The sequence below is a fragment of the Sorex araneus genome, chromosome X (genome assembly GCF_027595985.1).
Source record: "Sorex araneus isolate mSorAra2 chromosome X, mSorAra2.pri, whole genome shotgun sequence".
Lineage (NCBI taxonomy): Eukaryota > Metazoa > Chordata > Mammalia > Eulipotyphla > Soricidae > Sorex > Sorex araneus.
In genome coordinates, this window is record NC_073313.1 from 318,760,814 (window position 1) to 318,779,762 (window position 18,949).

Here is an 18,949-nt window from a genome sequence, read left to right on the forward strand (position 1 = left end):
AGTCTTCTCGGGGCTGAATCACTAAAGTCAATCGGATTAAAGGAGAGGTCCGAGGATTTTCGAGGAGACAACTTCATGGGGAGGAGTCCAATCTCCTCAGGGTCTACTGAAGGTCTTATCAGGTCTGTTTTCTGTATCCACTGGGTACATCAGTTTTAGATTTTTCCTCCCAAATGTTCTGTTGACCTAAATTTCATTGCCAGGGCCTTTCCCTATCTACCTGCCTACATCAGCACCTGTAGCACTGTAGCACTGTAATCCTGTTGTCCATCGATTTGCTCGGGTGGGCATCAGTAAATCAGCATCTACTTGAGTTAAACTGAATTCTCCCAGAAATAGTCTTAAAGAACAAGAAATAAAAACTTATTTTAAACATTATTTGAAGCTTATGTTCTAGTGTATCACTGATAAAGGTATGATCTAGGGAGGAATAACAGTTTTAAATAAATTTGGCACATAAGTATCATAGGATTTTTGGCAAATTAAAAGCAAGTTTGTCAGTAGAAAATTAGCTTTTCTACCTTATGATTATTATAGTTCTTGGTAACTATAGGTGGTTCTGAGTATGAACCTGTAGTATGTATGAAAAAGGAAATACAGAAGCAAAATATCCTTTGGTTTTCGCCAATATAAATTTATGCATGTGGAAAAAAGACATGTTAAAAGTTAACAGACTTTCAAAGAAATTGAAAGCAGGGATTCAAACAGATATTTGTACTCTAAATACTGAAAGTGGCTTATTCAAAATAGCCAAAGGTAGAAATAACCCAAGTATTCACAGATATCAGTAAGCAGATAAGTAAAATATGCATAAATATAAACAGATAATCAGTCATTTAAAAAAGGAATGAAGTTCTAATATATGCTACAACATAAACGAGACCTGGGTTCAATCCCCAGCCCACATAAGGTCCCCAAGGAGCACCAGGAGTGATCCTTGAGCACCCGTGGAGTAGTCAGCGCTCTCCTTCCCCCAAGAAAGAAACAGCTATCTTAAAATCTAGCTGTATTATCAGAAATGGAGGTTAAACATCTGCATAATTTTCCAAATTGATCTGAAATTTCTTTTTATTGTTATTGTTTTGGAGCTAAACCTGGCTCTGCAATCAGAGATCTTTTATGGTGGGCTCAGATGAAGTGCCTGGGATGAACCTGGGTTGGGTAACTTACCTGCTGTACTATCTCTCCCACCCCTGATCTGAAATTTCTATACCCATCATTTTTACCCATCACTTAACAGATGGAATACAGAACACGTGAGACTGCTCAACAAAAATGAGCATTTTTCCTTCACCCCATAAATTATTTACTTTTGTGCATCACAGAGGATTAAGTTCTCTAAGTCAGATAATTATGGCATTATACTATCAAATCGCACATACAAGAAATTATCTGAAGCAATTATTTACATCCTTTATTTTATGATACTGTAATGTGCATCCAATTATCCTTTAAAGTACTACAAAATTCTCAAACAGATTTAAGTAACTTGAAACAAGTAAAACTATCATAATTTCAAATTGGTAGGAGGAAAACATAAAAACATGACTTTAAAATAAAATTGAGAGTGCCAGAACCATAGTACAGCAGAAAGAGTGTTTGCCTTCCATGTGCCCAACCCGAGTTCAGCATCCCACATGGTCTCTCGAGCATTGCCAGGAGTAATTCCTGCGTGCAGAGCCAGGAGTAACCCTGGAACTTTGCCGGGTGTGACCCAAAAAAGCCAAATAAACACATAACAAACTAAATTGAGGGACCAAGAGAAAGTTCAGGAATGAAGGGGCTTACCCTGCATACAACCAACCCCAGTTTGATCCCTGGCACCACCTGGCTCTCTAACTACCACTGGGAGCAACCCCTAAGCACAGAGCCAGGAGCAATGCACAAGTACAAGGGGGTGTGGCAAAAAACCCACAAAAAAAAAACAACTAAAATAAATTAAAATTTTAAATTTGAGAAGATTCAGTGATTATAGTTACCCAGGCTATGAATATAACCAAGTAACAATTATTATCTTTTGGAATACTTATTAATATACTTACTTTTCTTCGAGTTGAATTATTCTTTTCCTATGATATACAAATGTTGTGGGCTCTGCTGCCCAAACTTTAAGTTTTCCATGAAGAGAAAATGTAGTTCTTTGATTTTTCTTCATTGTTTCAATAAATGCATCATATTCTTTTTTGATTAAAGTAAGAATGGATTTGTATGTAGTGACATAATCTATTACCTGAAATACAATTTTTCTGCCTATTGTACTAATTTTTTTCAAGAGGAATAAAAAAACCCTGAAAATGGAATTATAAATTAATTTTAAATGAAACATGTTTCAAAATTAGAAGTTTAAAACTTTGGAAAGAGAATTAAAGATAATTTTTACTGATTATATTCTCCTTGTGAGTCATCACAATACTGTAAGCTTTAAAATGAATACTTGGATACTTGGAATAAACATTTTATAATGTGACTTAAAACCAGTTATAAATATCCCAATTATGAATATTTTAATAATCACATATTATTCCTTGATATCTCTAAATCTAGTCTCTGACTTCATCCAAACCTTAACATCCTAGACCTCCTTCACCATGTTTTTGAACCTATTTGCTCCTTCAGCTGATCAATGTTCTCAATTTTCAAACTGCATTTCTATACCCACCTCTAGAAAAGTCCTCAATCATTATATATTCCTGTTTTCTCTGTTGTTTAAATATAGAGTATCTCTGGAAGAATAATGAAAGAAAACAGAAACAATGGGTGCCCAAAGATAAGGGCGAGCAGTCTGGGATGAACAGGTCTGAGAAGCATTCACTTCTTCCCAATGCTTTTTATCCTCCTTCCCTCAGTTTCCCTTTTACTTAATTTTGTATGTGCAAAACCCATGCACAAGTAAATAAGAAACATTTTAAAGACAAAAGCCAAAAGAGAGGGCCAGAGAGTACAGAGGTTAAGGCCCTCGACTTGCATGAGTCCTCAACTATTTACTGCTAGCAAATGCTTCTGGAAAAATAAAAAGTCATCCATATTTCACCCATTTCTACATAAATTCATTCTTTCTAACTTTTCTCTTCTACCCAGCTAATCTTCCCCAAAGGAAGGCATACCTTTAATGGTTTAAAAATAATCAAATGTGGGGCTGGAGTGATAGCATAGCGGGTAGGGCGTTTGCCTTGCACTCGGCCGACCCGGGTTCAAATCCCAGCATCCCATATGGTCCCCTGAGCACCGCCAGGAGTAATTCCTGAGTGCAGAGCCAGGAGTAACCCCTGTGCATCGCCAGGTGTGACCCCCCCCCAAAAAAAATCAAATGTGCTGGAGTAACATTAACTGTTAAGGAAGAGTTATCTGTGAGCGAGAAGTCAGGAAGAAAGTATTAAGTATTAATACCTAAAAGTATTAAGTCATTTTCCCTCAGTGCTAAAGAATGACTCTTGGGCTGGAGAAATAGTTCATGGTTGAGAAGCTCCGGTTTGATCCCCAGCACTGCATGAGCACTGTTCCTGGCATCTATAAAATTGATTCATAACACTCTTTTCCTTTATGTTAGTTAATTCATTTGGGGGTGACACCTAGTGGTGCTCAGGTGCTACTTCCATTCTTATTCAGAGATCAGTCCTAGCCATGCATGATTGGGGGACATGGGGTGCTGGAAATGGAAATCGAGTTGGTCACATTCAGGCAATTTCTATACTATTTCTCTGGTCCTCAAAAAATCCTAACTTTAAACCTTCACCTTATACATTTCCAATGACTAGAACACCGAGACCCACATCACTGATTATAACAACATGTAAAACGAAGCTAGTGTAGGGTCTAGAGAGGTAGTATAGTGGTTTAGGTGCTTGCCTTGCATGCAACTGACCTGGGTCTAATCCCAGGTACCCCATTGGGTCCCTCAAGCCCCGCTGGAGTGATCCCTGACACAGAGCCAGGAGTAAACCCTGAGAACTGTCATGTGTCGCTCTCCCAAGGAAGTAAAGCTAGTATGCCAATTCTAAAGCATACCCCATAGCCTGCTCCTACATAGAAACAACTGAAATACTCAGTCTAGCAATAGAAATGCAGAACTCCCCTAAGTCCCATCTGTCCTGTTAAGATAAATTAGATAAACGTAGCCATAGACAAACATAACATGGCCAGACAAGTACTAGTGTTACTAAGACAGAAATATTAGTTTAAAAAAGGGAATACTTGAACCAACATTGAAACTCTTGCCTAACAAGCATTATGATGATACCTTATCAAAAACATTACGGTATATGATGTAATATTCATCAGCAGGTCCTTCCTCAGTACATCCCACTTTTTCAATTTCTGTAATTATGTATCTTTGTATGCTTTCCAGAAATTTCTTGTCACTTCTACTCAGAATGGGAGGGAGTACAGCATGCTTATTTATTCCTTGAACTGCCATGTCAAATCTGCACACTCTTCACCAGAAAGTTTGTTTTGACTTGATTTTGTAACAAAGCCAAATATCCTGAAAGGAAAAAAAGGGGGGAGGGGTGGAACTATCAATTAATCTAAAGCATTAGAAAGTACTTCAAACTGTCAATCAAAAGAATATGCTATTCTACTCTTCTATGCTGTTCATCTAGAATATGAATACTAAACACCAGCTAATAAAAGACTCTACCTACAATTTCTTTCATGTATAACTAGATATCTCTTCTTTTTTTGGTGGGGTGGGCAGTGATGGCCTTATACTAGTTGTTTTTTTGTTGTGAGCTTCTCCTGGTGGTGCTCAGGGCTACACCTGCCTCTGCTCTCAGGGTTGCGCCCTAGCGATATTTAGAAGATAATGTTTGCTGGATCCAAGCCAGGCCTCCTGCACGCAAAGCATGTTCACACTCAGTCCTTTGAGTTCTCTCCCCAGACCTAAGCATAACTTGCTAGCAGAAGACTGAGCATTATGCTGCTTCATTTTGGGAAAACTGGTTTAGAAGTCTCTCGCTGATACAAAAAAGGTGATATACTTCTCTGCCAGGATACCATCCTGGTCATTACAGTCATCTAACACATAATAGTTATAAATAGTTCCTGACCAAATACTGTAATCCTCATCTCTACGGTGCACATACTATCTGATAAGAGGACAGCACTTCAATTCTATCCATCAATGCTGGCAAAGATAACATTAAGTACCCTGTGAGTACAGTTTTAAAGCAGCCCCAGGCCACTGCTCTTTTAACAAAGAATCAAATAACTTTAGGGAAGGACCAATGTTGGATGCTAAGACCTATTTATACGAATATCAAACAGATCACATGACTTATTTTTAAATGTCTGACAAGGCAAAACACTAACTCCCCGAGTCCTGCCACCTTCTGCACCTATGAAGTAAATATTCAGAGCGTAAATGCATAAAATATAAAACAAAGAAAAATTAATTTTAAAAACCCACTTGGATTCCTAATACCCAAAGAAAATGACTATTACTTTATTTCCTAATCATTTTTATAAAATTTAGATGTGAACACTCAATACTCAGTTATATATCCTAGTATTTTTCACTCAGTACTTTCCCATGTTGTTATATGATTTTCAAAACCTTGACTTCTAGTGCTCACAATAATATTTCATGATAGGATATACCATAACTTATTTATCATTTCATCTACTGACATTTTCACTTTTATAATTAATGCGGTGATGAGTGTCTAAATCAGCCTATCATGTTTTGGAAATATAATTGAATGCAATCTGCAACAACTTGTGATTTTAAATACCTACTAAAAGCCATATAAACACTAAAACAATTTCAAAATTTTAAGAACTTTTATTTATGCTGAAAAAGCTAATGAAAAACCAATTCTTTCTTCCTTTATTTTCTTTCACCATGAAATAAAGTTACAAAGTTGTTCATGATTGTTTTTCAGTCATACAATGTTCCAACACCTGTCCCTTTTCCACCAGCAATGTCTTCAGTCTTCCTCCCACCACTCCCCAAGCCCCAGTCTGCCTCTGTGGGGGTTGAAGAACCCTATTCTTCTCATTCTCTGTCTCTCTCTCTCTGTCTCTGTCTGTCTTTCTCTCTGTCTCTGTCTGTCTGTCTGTCTCTCTTTTTCTTTCGCGCCCCCTCCTCTTGCCCTCCCCCATTTCAGGCATTATGGTTTGCAATACAGGTACTTGGCAAGGTTATCATGTTTGTCCCTTTACCTAATTTTTCAGAATTCAGTTCTTATGCAGAGCGATCATTTCCAACTATCATTGTCATAGTGGTCCCTTCTCTATCTTAACTTTCTCCTCCCCCCAATTGCAGTGAGCTTCCAACTGCGGACTAGTCCTCCTGGCCCTTGGAAAAACAAATTATTATTATTATTATTAATATTTGTTTTATCTTATTTTATTGGCTTTTTGGGTCATATCCGGCAATGCTCAGGGGTCACTTCAGGTTTGCACTCAGAAATTACTCCTGGCAGTGCCCAGGAGACCATATGGGATGCTGGGGATTGAGCACAGGTCAGCACAGGTCAGCAAGGCAAACACCCTACCGACAGTGCTATCTCTCTCGCCAATTATTTCTTTATTTGCATCCCAAACAGTATTTAGGGAGCTGTGGAGCCAGTCCTAACTCTTCCTGTAATACCAGCCAATGAGGCCCCCTACGTTTGAAGGCAGCCCAGGGTTGCGGTGCTGCTTGGTCCTGTGGTGGCCAGTAGGGTAACCCTTGGCAGTGCTTGGCGGTCTCTAGGGCTATACCTGCTGGTGCTAGGAGGCCATGCAGTGAAGGGATAGATCTGGGCTCCTCCTGCACTGGGGTGAACTTCCCAGCCCCATAAAAAACGAGTTTTTCAAATAAACATAAAATAGTTCCAACAAGATCATTGTCACTGTCATCCAGTTGCTCATCGATTTGCTAAAGCAGGCACCAGTAACGTCTCCATTGTAAGACTTGTTACTATTTTTGGCATATTAAATAGACCACAGGGAGCTTGGCAGGCTCTGCTGTGCGGGCGAGATACTCTCTGAGAGGAACAGAGGAATCGAACCCGGGTCAGCCATGTGCAAGTTGCCCTACCCGCCGTGCTGTCACTCCACCCCTTCCAACAAGATAACAATACCTAAAAGGATCAAGAGTCTTCCCAGATAAGAAACCAATTCTCTTGTTTTGTGGTGCCAGGGATAAAAACCAGAATTTTACATATGCTGAGTATACACTTTGCCACTAAGTTACATTCCCAGGCCCAAGAAATCAATTTCTTTATTTATTCATTCACCTATTATTTAATGCATAGTACTTAAGTGCCAGGCCTTGAGATTCAGCAAGAGATTTATATCTAGAGATTCAGCAATAAATAAGATCAAGCCTCTGGCTACTTGGTTCATAATCAACCAAGGAGACAGAATATAAATAATGCAGTTTACTAAAAGCGATAGCAAGCGGTTGGGCATTCGCCTTTCATGCGGCTGACCCGAGTTCAATTCCTCCACCCCTCTCTGAAAGCCTGGCAAGCTACCGAGAGTATCGAGCCCACGCGGCAGAGCCTGGCAAGCTACCCGTGCGTATTGGATATGCCAAAAACAGTAACAATAAGTCTCTCAATGAGAGACGTTACTGGTGCCCGCTCAAACAAATCGATGAGCAACGGGATGACAGTGACTAAAAGATAAAAAGTCAAAGTACTATGAGTCCTCACATCATAATACCAGTTCATTAAAATAAAATCCAAGCCACTTCACTGGGGCGGGAGGGGAAGGGGGGTGGTGGAACCACACCAAGGTGTGTTCAGAGCTTACTCCCAGCTCTGCACTCAAGGATCACTCCTGGCAGTGATCAGGGAATGACATGTATATGTGGTGCCTGGGATCGCCACATTTGAGGGAAGCACTTTAACCCCTGTACTATTTCTCTGGACAAAAATCCAAGCTATGGGGGCAGACTGAGAGCATCCATATAACTCAGCAATTATCCCAGGTATCTAGAAAAGAACACTAAAATACCAGAACCCCAAAGCACTAAAATATTATTCCTTAAGAATATATGCACTGATAAACTCGGACCTGCACACGGCTGGACAGACTAGGGTAAGAGGGGCAGGTGGCCTGGGGCCTGCCCACACAGAGCCCCTGGCAGCCGCTTGCTTTTACAATCCAAAATCGCTGCCATACCTTTGGCCTAACTCCACTGTCTCAGGACAGACCTCACTAAGACATAATCTGTTGAAAATTCTGGTATGTGGGTTTTGTGACTGAAATCTCCAGGCTGTCTTGGAGTTGGGGTGGGGCTACCTCCCCCCACTTCCCAATACACATGAAAGCACTGGCAGTCACCACCACAAACCAACTCCAGTGCCACCCTGTAAGCTCTACTACCGGCCTTGCTTCAGAGACCCCTGAATAAATCTTGAAAGAGATCAAAAACTGCAGTTAAATTTGGACCGTGCATGGCTGAACACACTGGGGTAAATCAGAGGGGAATGGGTTGGCCTGTGCCTGCCCAAGCAGAGACCCCCCCCCCCCAGCTACTTGCTTCCACAATCCCAAATTGCTGCCATATTCCTGGCCTGACTCCACTCAGGACGATCTCACCAAGATATAATCTGCTGAAAATTTTTGTGTGAGGGTTTTGTGACTGAAATCTCCAGGCTTTCTCAGGGTTGGGATGGCTACCTTCCCTCACCTCCTGTACTTTGGGAAGCTTCGGCAGTCACATCTACACCCCAAAGCTGCCACCCAACTGAAAAGCTACTCCAGCCTTACCATCCTGATAAAAATACTGAATGCCCTGAACAAACACTATGACCTCTTAGCGCCTGTATTGCAAACCATAATGCATAAAAGGAAAAGGAGACAGAGAACAAGAAGTAAAGTGCCTCCCATAGAGGGAGGCTGGGGGTAGAGGGTGAGGGGTTGGGGTTGGTGGTGGAGAAACGGGGGACATGGTGATGGGCAATGTACACTGGTGGAGGGATGGGTGCTGGATCATTGTATGGCTGAAACCCAATTATGAACAGCTTTGTAATGGTCTATCTCATGAATATCTAATTAAAAAAAAGTAATGTGGAGTTCATGCCTAGCTCAATCAGCTTAATCAATGGCTGAATAAACAGCAGTAGTCCTACATTAAAAAAGAAAAAAAAAGAATACATACACACCTACAATCATCACAGCATTATTCGTAGTAGCCAAGATTGGAAACCACCCAAGTGCTCAACAATATAGATGAGTGGATAATGACATTGTGCATTATGAGATTGTGACATTATGACATTATGACAATGTGCATTCTCATATATACATTATGAGAAAGGATGAAATCTTGCAGTTCATTACAACTTATTGGAGGGTATCATCATCATCATCATCCCATTGATTGTCGAATTTCTTGAGTGGTCTCAGTAATGTCTCCATTCATCCTAGCCCTGAGATTTTAGAAGCCTCTCTTTACAGTCCTTGGAGGATATCAGTGTAGTGAAGTGAGTCAGAAGGAAAAAGATAAATACCAGATAATCTCAATCATGTGTGGTAAATAAAGAAACAAAGCAAGGGGACATACGATCTCCAGTGGAAAGACACCCTGAGAAATTATAGTGGGCAGGAAGGAAGAAGGAACCTTGGAGCAATGGTGGAAGGCTGACACTTGGGGGGCAGTAGTAGAATTGAAAGTATGTTGCGTTCCTGAAATAATGTGGTAACTGTTGTAAATCACATTCATTTAGTAAAAAGTGTTGGAGAGATAATACAGGAGATAAGGTGCTTCTTGCCTACGAATGCCCAATCTCAGTTTGAAATGTCCCCTCAAATTAGAAAAATAAAAAAATTAAAAACTTGCTCAAGTGCTATTGCTGCTTTTCCTTCCTGTCACATTTTATTATAGACTATGTCTATATCCTCCCTTCCCTTTTATGATGAATTTGACAAGCTCAGAAACCAAAATACTATCATTTGCATTTACCTTTTTCACTCATATGGACTCTAGTGCATCATACCCTAACAGTAGTAATTTTTTAATAACATGTATTTTAAAAGACTGTTTAGTAATCAATACTCACTGAACAATAAATCTTATCTGTCAGAAGACATCCGTTAGGGCTGGATCAATAGTATAGCAGGTAGAAAGCTTGCCTTGCATACAGCCTTACCCAGTTTCCATCCACAGCACCCCATATGATTTTCCAAATCACCAGGAATTATCACTGTGAGCAGAGCCAGGAGTAACCCCTGAGTTCCACCAGGCACAAAAATGAAACAAAAAAATAGAAGACATTTGTCTTCGGTATTCTCAATATAGAAGACTACTGAAGTGACTTCCCTGGGGCATCTAGCAAAAAAGTCACTGAGTTAAATAAACCAATTGTTTACTTTCCATTCATTCATTCATACTGTATATTTAGGGACACAGAAAGAAAGTTATAAGGGTCCTCAGCCAAGCTTACTGGGTATAATAAATGAGCTATTGCCTGAAAGCAGAGAGATTGTGTGAGGAAAATGGGTGACAAAATTCCAGAGGGGTATTTTATGCAAAGAAGCACATTCTAGTCTCTGGAAAGGAAAAAATAAAATCAGAGAAAAAATCCAGAGAAACAAGATATAGGATTATGCTTAAGTTGTATTCCACTTTATTTATTCAATAAACATTGGGAGGGAGGCACTCTACTGCAGCATTATTCTAGACATTAGAGACAGAGCACTAAACAAAACAAAGTCCCCAATACCACAATCCCCAGTACCACATAAGGTACACTGAGTACCACGGGGAGTGATCCCTAAACACTGCTAGGTTTGACTTTGAAACAAAAAATATCAAGTTCCTAACCTCACAGGGATTATGTGAACAGAGGCAAATAGCACATATTGTACGACATATGGGAATAACTATATGGGAAAGCAGACGAGGGTAGAGAGTAAAGGACAGTAGGAGGGTGCTATTGTCAGAAAAAAGAATGGTCTCACTCACAAGGTAACCTTTCAGAAACCTGAGAAAAATCAAGTATGTTCCTAGAAGTAGCAGAGGTAGAAGAGGAGCAAGTCCCAGGGCAGAGACAGTACAGTGGGTAAGCATTTGCCTTGCATGCTGCCAATCTTGGTTCAATCCCTGGCTCCTCATGTGGTCCCACTAGCCCTGCCTTCAGCAGAGCCAGGAGGAAGCCCTGAGCACCTCAAAAGAAAAAAAGGAAAGAAAGAAAGAAAGAAAGAAAGAAAGAAAGAAAGAAAGAAAGAAAGAAAGAAAGAAAGAAAGAAAGAAAGAAAGAAAGAAAGAAAGAAAGAAAGAAAGAAAGAGAGAAAGAAGAAAGAGAGAAAGAAGAAAGAGAGAAAGAAGAAAAACAAAAGATCTTCTGAGGGGATAGATGTGTGTGAGAGCAGAGAAATGTGATGATAAAGTTTTGTGCATTTAAAACTGAGGTAATGTTGTTAACAATAGAACTGAAGTCATTATTTTATAGGTGCAGAGCAAGTACACAAATACCTCATTATCAAGTTGACCTGCAAGTTTTTGACCGCAAATGATTGAAAAGATGGAGAATTCCCATGTCTAATAGAGAGGGGAAGAACTATTTCATAAGATTACACATTAGGGTCTTGCAATTAGAACAGTTAAGTAGCTGGATATGTGAACTGCACTTTGAATGTGGGGCTGCTTGTAAGGAATCAGACAACACTTCTTGGGGAACAGGAATCTGAGGATGAGGATTCAGAGAGAGAGCATGAACAGAAGATACTAGCAGCAGACCTCAGAAGATTCAATTATTTCTTTATTTGCATCCCAAACAGTATTTAGGGAGCTGTGGAGCCAGTCCTAACTCTTCCTGTAATACCAGCCAATGAGGCCCCCTACGTTTGAAGGCAGCCCAGGGTTGCGGTGCTGCTTGGTCCTGTGGTGGCCAGTAGGGTAACCCTTGGCAGTGCTTGGCGGTCTCTAGGGCTATACCTGCTGGTGCTAGGAGGCCATGCAGTGAAGGGATAGATCTGGGCTCCTCCTGCACTGGGGTGAACTTCCCAGCCCCATAAAAAACGAGTTTTTCAAATAAACATAAAATAGTTCCAACAAGATCATTGTCACTGTCATCCAGTTGCTCATCGATTTGCTAAAGCAGGCACCAGTAACGTCTCCATTGTAAGACTTGTTACTATTTTTGGCATATTAAATAGACCACAGGGAGCTTGGCAGGCTCTGCTGTGCGGGCGAGATACTCTCTGAGAGGAACAGAGGAATCGAACCCGGGTCAGCCATGTGCAAGTTGCCCTACCCGCCGTGCTGTCACTCCACCCCTTCCAACAAGATAACAATACCTAAAAGGATCAAGAGTCTTCCCAGATAAGAAACCAATTCTCTTGTTTTGTGGTGCCAGGGATAAAAACCAGAATTTTACATATGCTGAGTATACACTTTGCCACTAAGTTACATTCCCAGGCCCAAGAAATCAATTTCTTTATTTATTCATTCACCTATTATTTAATGCATAGTACTTAAGTGCCAGGCCTTGAGATTCAGCAAGAGATTTATATCTAGAGATTCAGCAATAAATAAGATCAAGCCTCTGGCTACTTGGTTCATAATCAACCAAGGAGACAGAATATAAATAATGCAGTTTACTAAAAGCGATAGCAAGCGGTTGGGCATTCGCCTTTCATGCGGCTGACCCGAGTTCAATTCCTCCACCCCTCTCTGAAAGCCTGGCAAGCTACCGAGAGTATCGAGCCCACGCGGCAGAGCCTGGCAAGCTACCCGTGCGTATTGGATATGCCAAAAACAGTAACAATAAGTCTCTCAATGAGAGACGTTACTGGTGCCCGCTCAAACAAATCGATGAGCAACGGGATGACAGTGACTAAAAGATAAAAAGTCAAAGTACTATGAGTCCTCACATCATAATACCAGTTCATTAAAATAAAATCCAAGCCACTTCACTGGGGCGGGAGGGGAAGGGGGGTGGTGGAACCACACCAAGGTGTGTTCAGAGCTTACTCCCAGCTCTGCACTCAAGGATCACTCCTGGCAGTGATCAGGGAATGACATGTATATGTGGTGCCTGGGATCGCCACATTTGAGGGAAGCACTTTAACCCCTGTACTATTTCTCTGGACAAAAATCCAAGCTATGGGGGCAGACTGAGAGCATCCATATAACTCAGCAATTATCCCAGGTATCTAGAAAAGAACACTAAAATACCAGAACCCCAAAGCACTAAAATATTATTCCTTAAGAATATATGCACTGATAAACTCGGACCTGCACACGGCTGGACAGACTAGGGTAAGAGGGGCAGGTGGCCTGGGGCCTGCCCACACAGAGCCCCTGGCAGCCGCTTGCTTTTACAATCCAAAATCGCTGCCATACCTTTGGCCTAACTCCACTGTCTCAGGACAGACCTCACTAAGACATAATCTGTTGAAAATTCTGGTATGTGGGTTTTGTGACTGAAATCTCCAGGCTGTCTTGGAGTTGGGGTGGGGCTACCTCCCCCCACTTCCCAATACACATGAAAGCACTGGCAGTCACCACCACAAACCAACTCCAGTGCCACCCTGTAAGCTCTACTACCGGCCTTGCTTCAGAGACCCCTGAATAAATCTTGAAAGAGATCAAAAACTGCAGTTAAATTTGGACCGTGCATGGCTGAACACACTGGGGTAAATCAGAGGGGAATGGGTTGGCCTGTGCCTGCCCAAGCAGAGACCCCCCCCCCCCCCAGCTACTTGCTTCCACAATCCCAAATTGCTGCCATATTCCTGGCCTGACTCCACTCAGGACGATCTCACCAAGATATAATCTGCTGAAAATTTTTGTGTGAGGGTTTTGTGACTGAAATCTCCAGGCTTTCTCAGGGTTGGGATGGCTACCTTCCCTCACCTCCTGTACTTTGGGAAGCTTCGGCAGTCACATCTACACCCCAAAGCTGCCACCCAACTGAAAAGCTACTCCAGCCTTACCATCCTGATAAAAATACTGAATGCCCTGAACAAACACTATGACCTCTTAGCGCCTGTATTGCAAACCATAATGCATAAAAGGAAAAGGAGACAGAGAACAAGAAGTAAAGTGCCTCCCATAGAGGGAGGCTGGGGGTAGAGGGTGAGGGGTTGGGGTTGGTGGTGGAGAAACGGGGGACATGGTGATGGGCAATGTACACTGGTGGAGGGATGGGTGCTGGATCATTGTATGGCTGAAACCCAATTATGAACAGCTTTGTAATGGTCTATCTCATGAATATCTAATTAAAAAAAAGTAATGTGGAGTTCATGCCTAGCTCAATCAGCTTAATCAATGGCTGAATAAACAGCAGTAGTCCTACATTAAAAAAGAAAAAAAAAGAATACATACACACCTACAATCATCACAGCATTATTCGTAGTAGCCAAGATTGGAAACCACCCAAGTGCTCAACAATATAGATGAGTGGATAATGACATTGTGCATTATGAGATTGTGACATTATGACATTATGACAATGTGCATTCTCATATATACATTATGAGAAAGGATGAAATCTTGCAGTTCATTACAACTTATTGGAGGGTATCATCATCATCATCATCCCATTGATTGTCGAATTTCTTGAGTGGTCTCAGTAATGTCTCCATTCATCCTAGCCCTGAGATTTTAGAAGCCTCTCTTTACAGTCCTTGGAGGATATCAGTGTAGTGAAGTGAGTCAGAAGGAAAAAGATAAATACCAGATAATCTCAATCATGTGTGGTAAATAAAGAAACAAAGCAAGGGGACATACGATCTCCAGTGGAAAGACACCCTGAGAAATTATAGTGGGCAGGAAGGAAGAAGGAACCTTGGAGCAATGGTGGAAGGCTGACACTTGGGGGGCAGTAGTAGAATTGAAAGTATGTTGCGTTCCTGAAATAATGTGGTAACTGTTGTAAATCACATTCATTTAGTAAAAAGTGTTGGAGAGATAATACAGGAGATAAGGTGCTTCTTGCCTACGAATGCCCAATCTCAGTTTGAAATGTCCCCTCAAATTAGAAAAATAAAAAAATTAAAAACTTGCTCAAGTGCTATTGCTGCTTTTCCTTCCTGTCACATTTTATTATAGACTATGTCTATATCCTCCCTTCCCTTTTATGATGAATTTGACAAGCTCAGAAACCAAAATACTATCATTTGCATTTACCTTTTTCACTCATATGGACTCTAGTGCATCATACCCTAACAGTAGTAATTTTTTAATAACATGTATTTTAAAAGACTGTTTAGTAATCAATACTCACTGAACAATAAATCTTATCTGTCAGAAGACATCCGTTAGGGCTGGATCAATAGTATAGCAGGTAGAAAGCTTGCCTTGCATACAGCCTTACCCAGTTTCCATCCACAGCACCCCATATGATTTTCCAAATCACCAGGAATTATCACTGTGAGCAGAGCCAGGAGTAACCCCTGAGTTCCACCAGGCACAAAAATGAAACAAAAAAATAGAAGACATTTGTCTTCGGTATTCTCAATATAGAAGACTACTGAAGTGACTTCCCTGGGGCATCTAGCAAAAAAGTCACTGAGTTAAATAAACCAATTGTTTACTTTCCATTCATTCATTCATACTGTATATTTAGGGACACAGAAAGAAAGTTATAAGGGTCCTCAGCCAAGCTTACTGGGTATAATAAATGAGCTATTGCCTGAAAGCAGAGAGATTGTGTGAGGAAAATGGGTGACAAAATTCCAGAGGGGTATTTTATGCAAAGAAGCACATTCTAGTCTCTGGAAAGGAAAAAATAAAATCAGAGAAAAAATCCAGAGAAACAAGATATAGGATTATGCTTAAGTTGTATTCCACTTTATTTATTCAATAAACATTGGGAGGGAGGCACTCTACTGCAGCATTATTCTAGACATTAGAGACAGAGCACTAAACAAAACAAAGTCCCCAATACCACAATCCCCAGTACCACATAAGGTACACTGAGTACCACGGGGAGTGATCCCTAAACACTGCTAGGTTTGACTTTGAAACAAAAAATATCAAGTTCCTAACCTCACAGGGATTATGTGAACAGAGGCAAATAGCACATATTGTACGACATATGGGAATAACTATATGGGAAAGCAGACGAGGGTAGAGAGTAAAGGACAGTAGGAGGGTGCTATTGTCAGAAAAAAGAATGGTCTCACTCACAAGGTAACCTTTCAGAAACCTGAGAAAAATCAAGTATGTTCCTAGAAGTAGCAGAGGTAGAAGAGGAGCAAGTCCCAGGGCAGAGACAGTACAGTGGGTAAGCATTTGCCTTGCATGCTGCCAATCTTGGTTCAATCCCTGGCTCCTCATGTGGTCCCACTAGCCCTGCCTTCAGCAGAGCCAGGAGGAAGCCCTGAGCACCTCAAAAGAAAAAAAGGAAAGAAAGAAAGAAAGAAAGAAAGAAAGAAAGAAAGAAAGAAAGAAAGAAAGAAAGAAAGAAAGAAAGAAAGAAAGAAAGAAAGAAAGAAAGAAAGAAAGAAAGAAAGAAAGAAAGAAAGAAAGAGAGAAAGAAGAAAGAGAGAAAGAAGAAAGAGAGAAAGAAGAAAAACAAAAGATCTTCTGAGGGGATAGATGTGTGTGAGAGCAGAGAAATGTGATGATAAAGTTTTGTGCATTTAAAACTGAGGTAATGTTGTTAACAATAGAACTGAAGTCATTATTTTATAGGTGCAGAGCAAGTACACAAATACCTCATTATCAAGTTGACCTGCAAGTTTTTGACCGCAAATGATTGAAAAGATGGAGAATTCCCATGTCTAATAGAGAGGGGAAGAACTATTTCATAAGATTACACATTAGGGTCTTGCAATTAGAACAGTTAAGTAGCTGGATATGTGAACTGCACTTTGAATGTGGGGCTGCTTGTAAGGAATCAGACAACACTTCTTGGGGAACAGGAATCTGAGGATGAGGATTCAGAGAGAGAGCATGAACAGAAGATACTAGCAGCAGACCTCAGAAGATTCAATTATTTCTTTATTTGCATCCCAAACAGTATTTAGGGAGCTGTGGAGCCAGTCCTAACTCTTCCTGTAATACCAGCCAATGAGGCCCCCTACGTTTGAAGGCAGCCCAGGGTTGCGGTGCTGCTTGGTCCTGTGGTGGCCAGTAGGGTAACCCTTGGCAGTGCTTGGCGGTCTCTAGGGCTATACCTGCTGGTGCTAGGAGGCCATGCAGTGAAGGGATAGATCTGGGCTCCTCCTGCACTGGGGTGAACTTCCCAGCCCCATAAAAAACGAGTTTTTCAAATAAACATAAAATAGTTCCAACAAGATCATTGTCACTGTCATCCAGTTGCTCATCGATTTGCTAAAGCAGGCACCAGTAACGTCTCCATTGTAAGACTTGTTACTATTTTTGGCATATTAAATAGACCACAGGGAGCTTGGCAGGCTCTGCTGTGCGGGTGAGATACTCTCTGAGAGGAACAGAGGAATCGAACCCGGGTCAGCCATGTGCAAGTTGCCCTACCCGCCGTGCTGTCACTCCACCCCTTCCAACAAGATAACAATACCTAAAAGGATCAAGAGTCTTCCCAGATAAGAAACCAATTCTCTTGTTTTGTGGTGCCAGGGATAAAAACCAGAATTTTACATATGCTGAGTATACACTTTGCCACTAAGTTACATTCCCAGGCCCAAGAAATCAATTTCTTTATTTATTCATTCACCTATTATTTAATGCATAGTACTTAAGTGCCAGGCCTTGAGATTCAGCAAGAGATTTATATCTAGAGATTCAGCAATAAATAAGATCAAGCCTCTGGCTACTTGGTTCATAATCAACCAAGGAGACAGAATATAAATAATGCAGTTTACTAAAAGCGATAGCAAGCGGTTGGGCATTCGCCTTTCATGCGGCTGACCCGAGTTCAATTCCTCCACCCCTCTCTGAAAGCCTGGCAAGCTACCGAGAGTATCGAGCCCACGCGGCAGAGCCTGGCAAGCTACCCGTGCGTATTGGATATGCCAAAAACAGTAACAATAAGTCTCTCAATGAGAGACGTTACTGGTGCCCGCTCAAACAAATCGATGAGCAACGGGATGACAGTGACTAAAAGATAAAAAGTCAAAGTACTATGAGTCCTCACATCATAATACCAGTTCATTAAAATAAAATCCAAGCCACTTCACTGGGGCGGGAGGGGAAGGGGGGTGGTGGAACCACACCAAGGTGTGTTCAGAGCTTACTCCCAGCTCTGCACTCAAGGATCACTCCTGGCAGTGATCAGGGAATGACATGTATATGTGGTGCCTGGGATCGCCACATTTGAGGGAAGCACTTTAACCCCTGTACTATTTCTCTGGACAAAAATCCAAGCTATGGGGGCAGACTGAGAGCATCCATATAACTCAGCAATTATCCCAGGTATCTAGAAAAGAACACTAAAATACCAGAACCCCAAAGCACTAAAATATTATTCCTTAAGAATATATGCACTGATAAACTCGGACCTGCACACGGCTGGACAGACTAGGGTAAGAGGGGCAGGTGGCCTGGGGCCTGCCCACACAGAGCCCCTGGCAGCCGCTTGCTTTTACAATCCAAAATCGCTGCCATACCTTTGGCCTAACTCCACTGTCTCAGGACAGACCTCACTAAGACATAATCTGTTGAAAATTCTGGTATGTGGGTTTTGTGACTGAAATCTCCAGGCTGTCTTGGAGTTGGGGTGGGGCTACCTCCCCCCACTTCCCAATACACATGAAAGCACTGGCAGTCACCACCACAAACCAACTCCAGTGCCACCCTGTAAGCTCTACTACCGGCCTTGCTTCAGAGACCCCTGAATAAATCTTGAAAGAGATCAAAAACTGCAGTTAAATTTGGACCGTGCATGGCTGAACACACTGGGGTAAATCAGAGGGGAATGGGTTGGCCTGTGCCTGCCCAAGCAGAGACCCCCCCCCCCCCCCCCAGCTACTTGCTTCCACAATCCCAAATTGCTGCCATATTCCTGGCCTGACTCCACTCAGGACGATCTCACCAAGATATAATCTGCTGAAAATTTTTGTGTGAGGGTTTTGTGACTGAAAT

The 18,949-nt window shown here is 41.5% G+C and overlaps 1 protein-coding gene across 4 annotated transcripts in view; it reads right to left on the reverse strand.

Moving 5' to 3' along the window:
• The window catches only part of CLHC1 (clathrin heavy chain linker domain containing 1), a 62,170-nt gene that overhangs the window by 38,792 nt on the left and 4,429 nt on the right, over positions 1-18,949 (reverse strand). The window contains exons 1-3 of one of the 4 annotated variants that reach the window (XM_004609212.2): positions 10,086-10,166; positions 4,238-4,480; positions 2,043-2,230 (exon numbers count right to left, since the gene is read on the reverse strand). In XM_004609212.2, the coding sequence (XP_004609269.2) occupies positions 2,043-2,230; positions 4,238-4,414 (365 nt within the window). In that variant the 5' untranslated portion in view covers positions 4,415-4,480; positions 10,086-10,166. Of the gene's footprint in view, positions 1-2,042; positions 2,231-4,237; positions 4,481-10,085; positions 10,167-18,949 lie in introns of those variants that run through there. The other 3 variants (XM_055123109.1, XM_055123110.1, XM_055123111.1) reach the window with 3 other exon arrangements.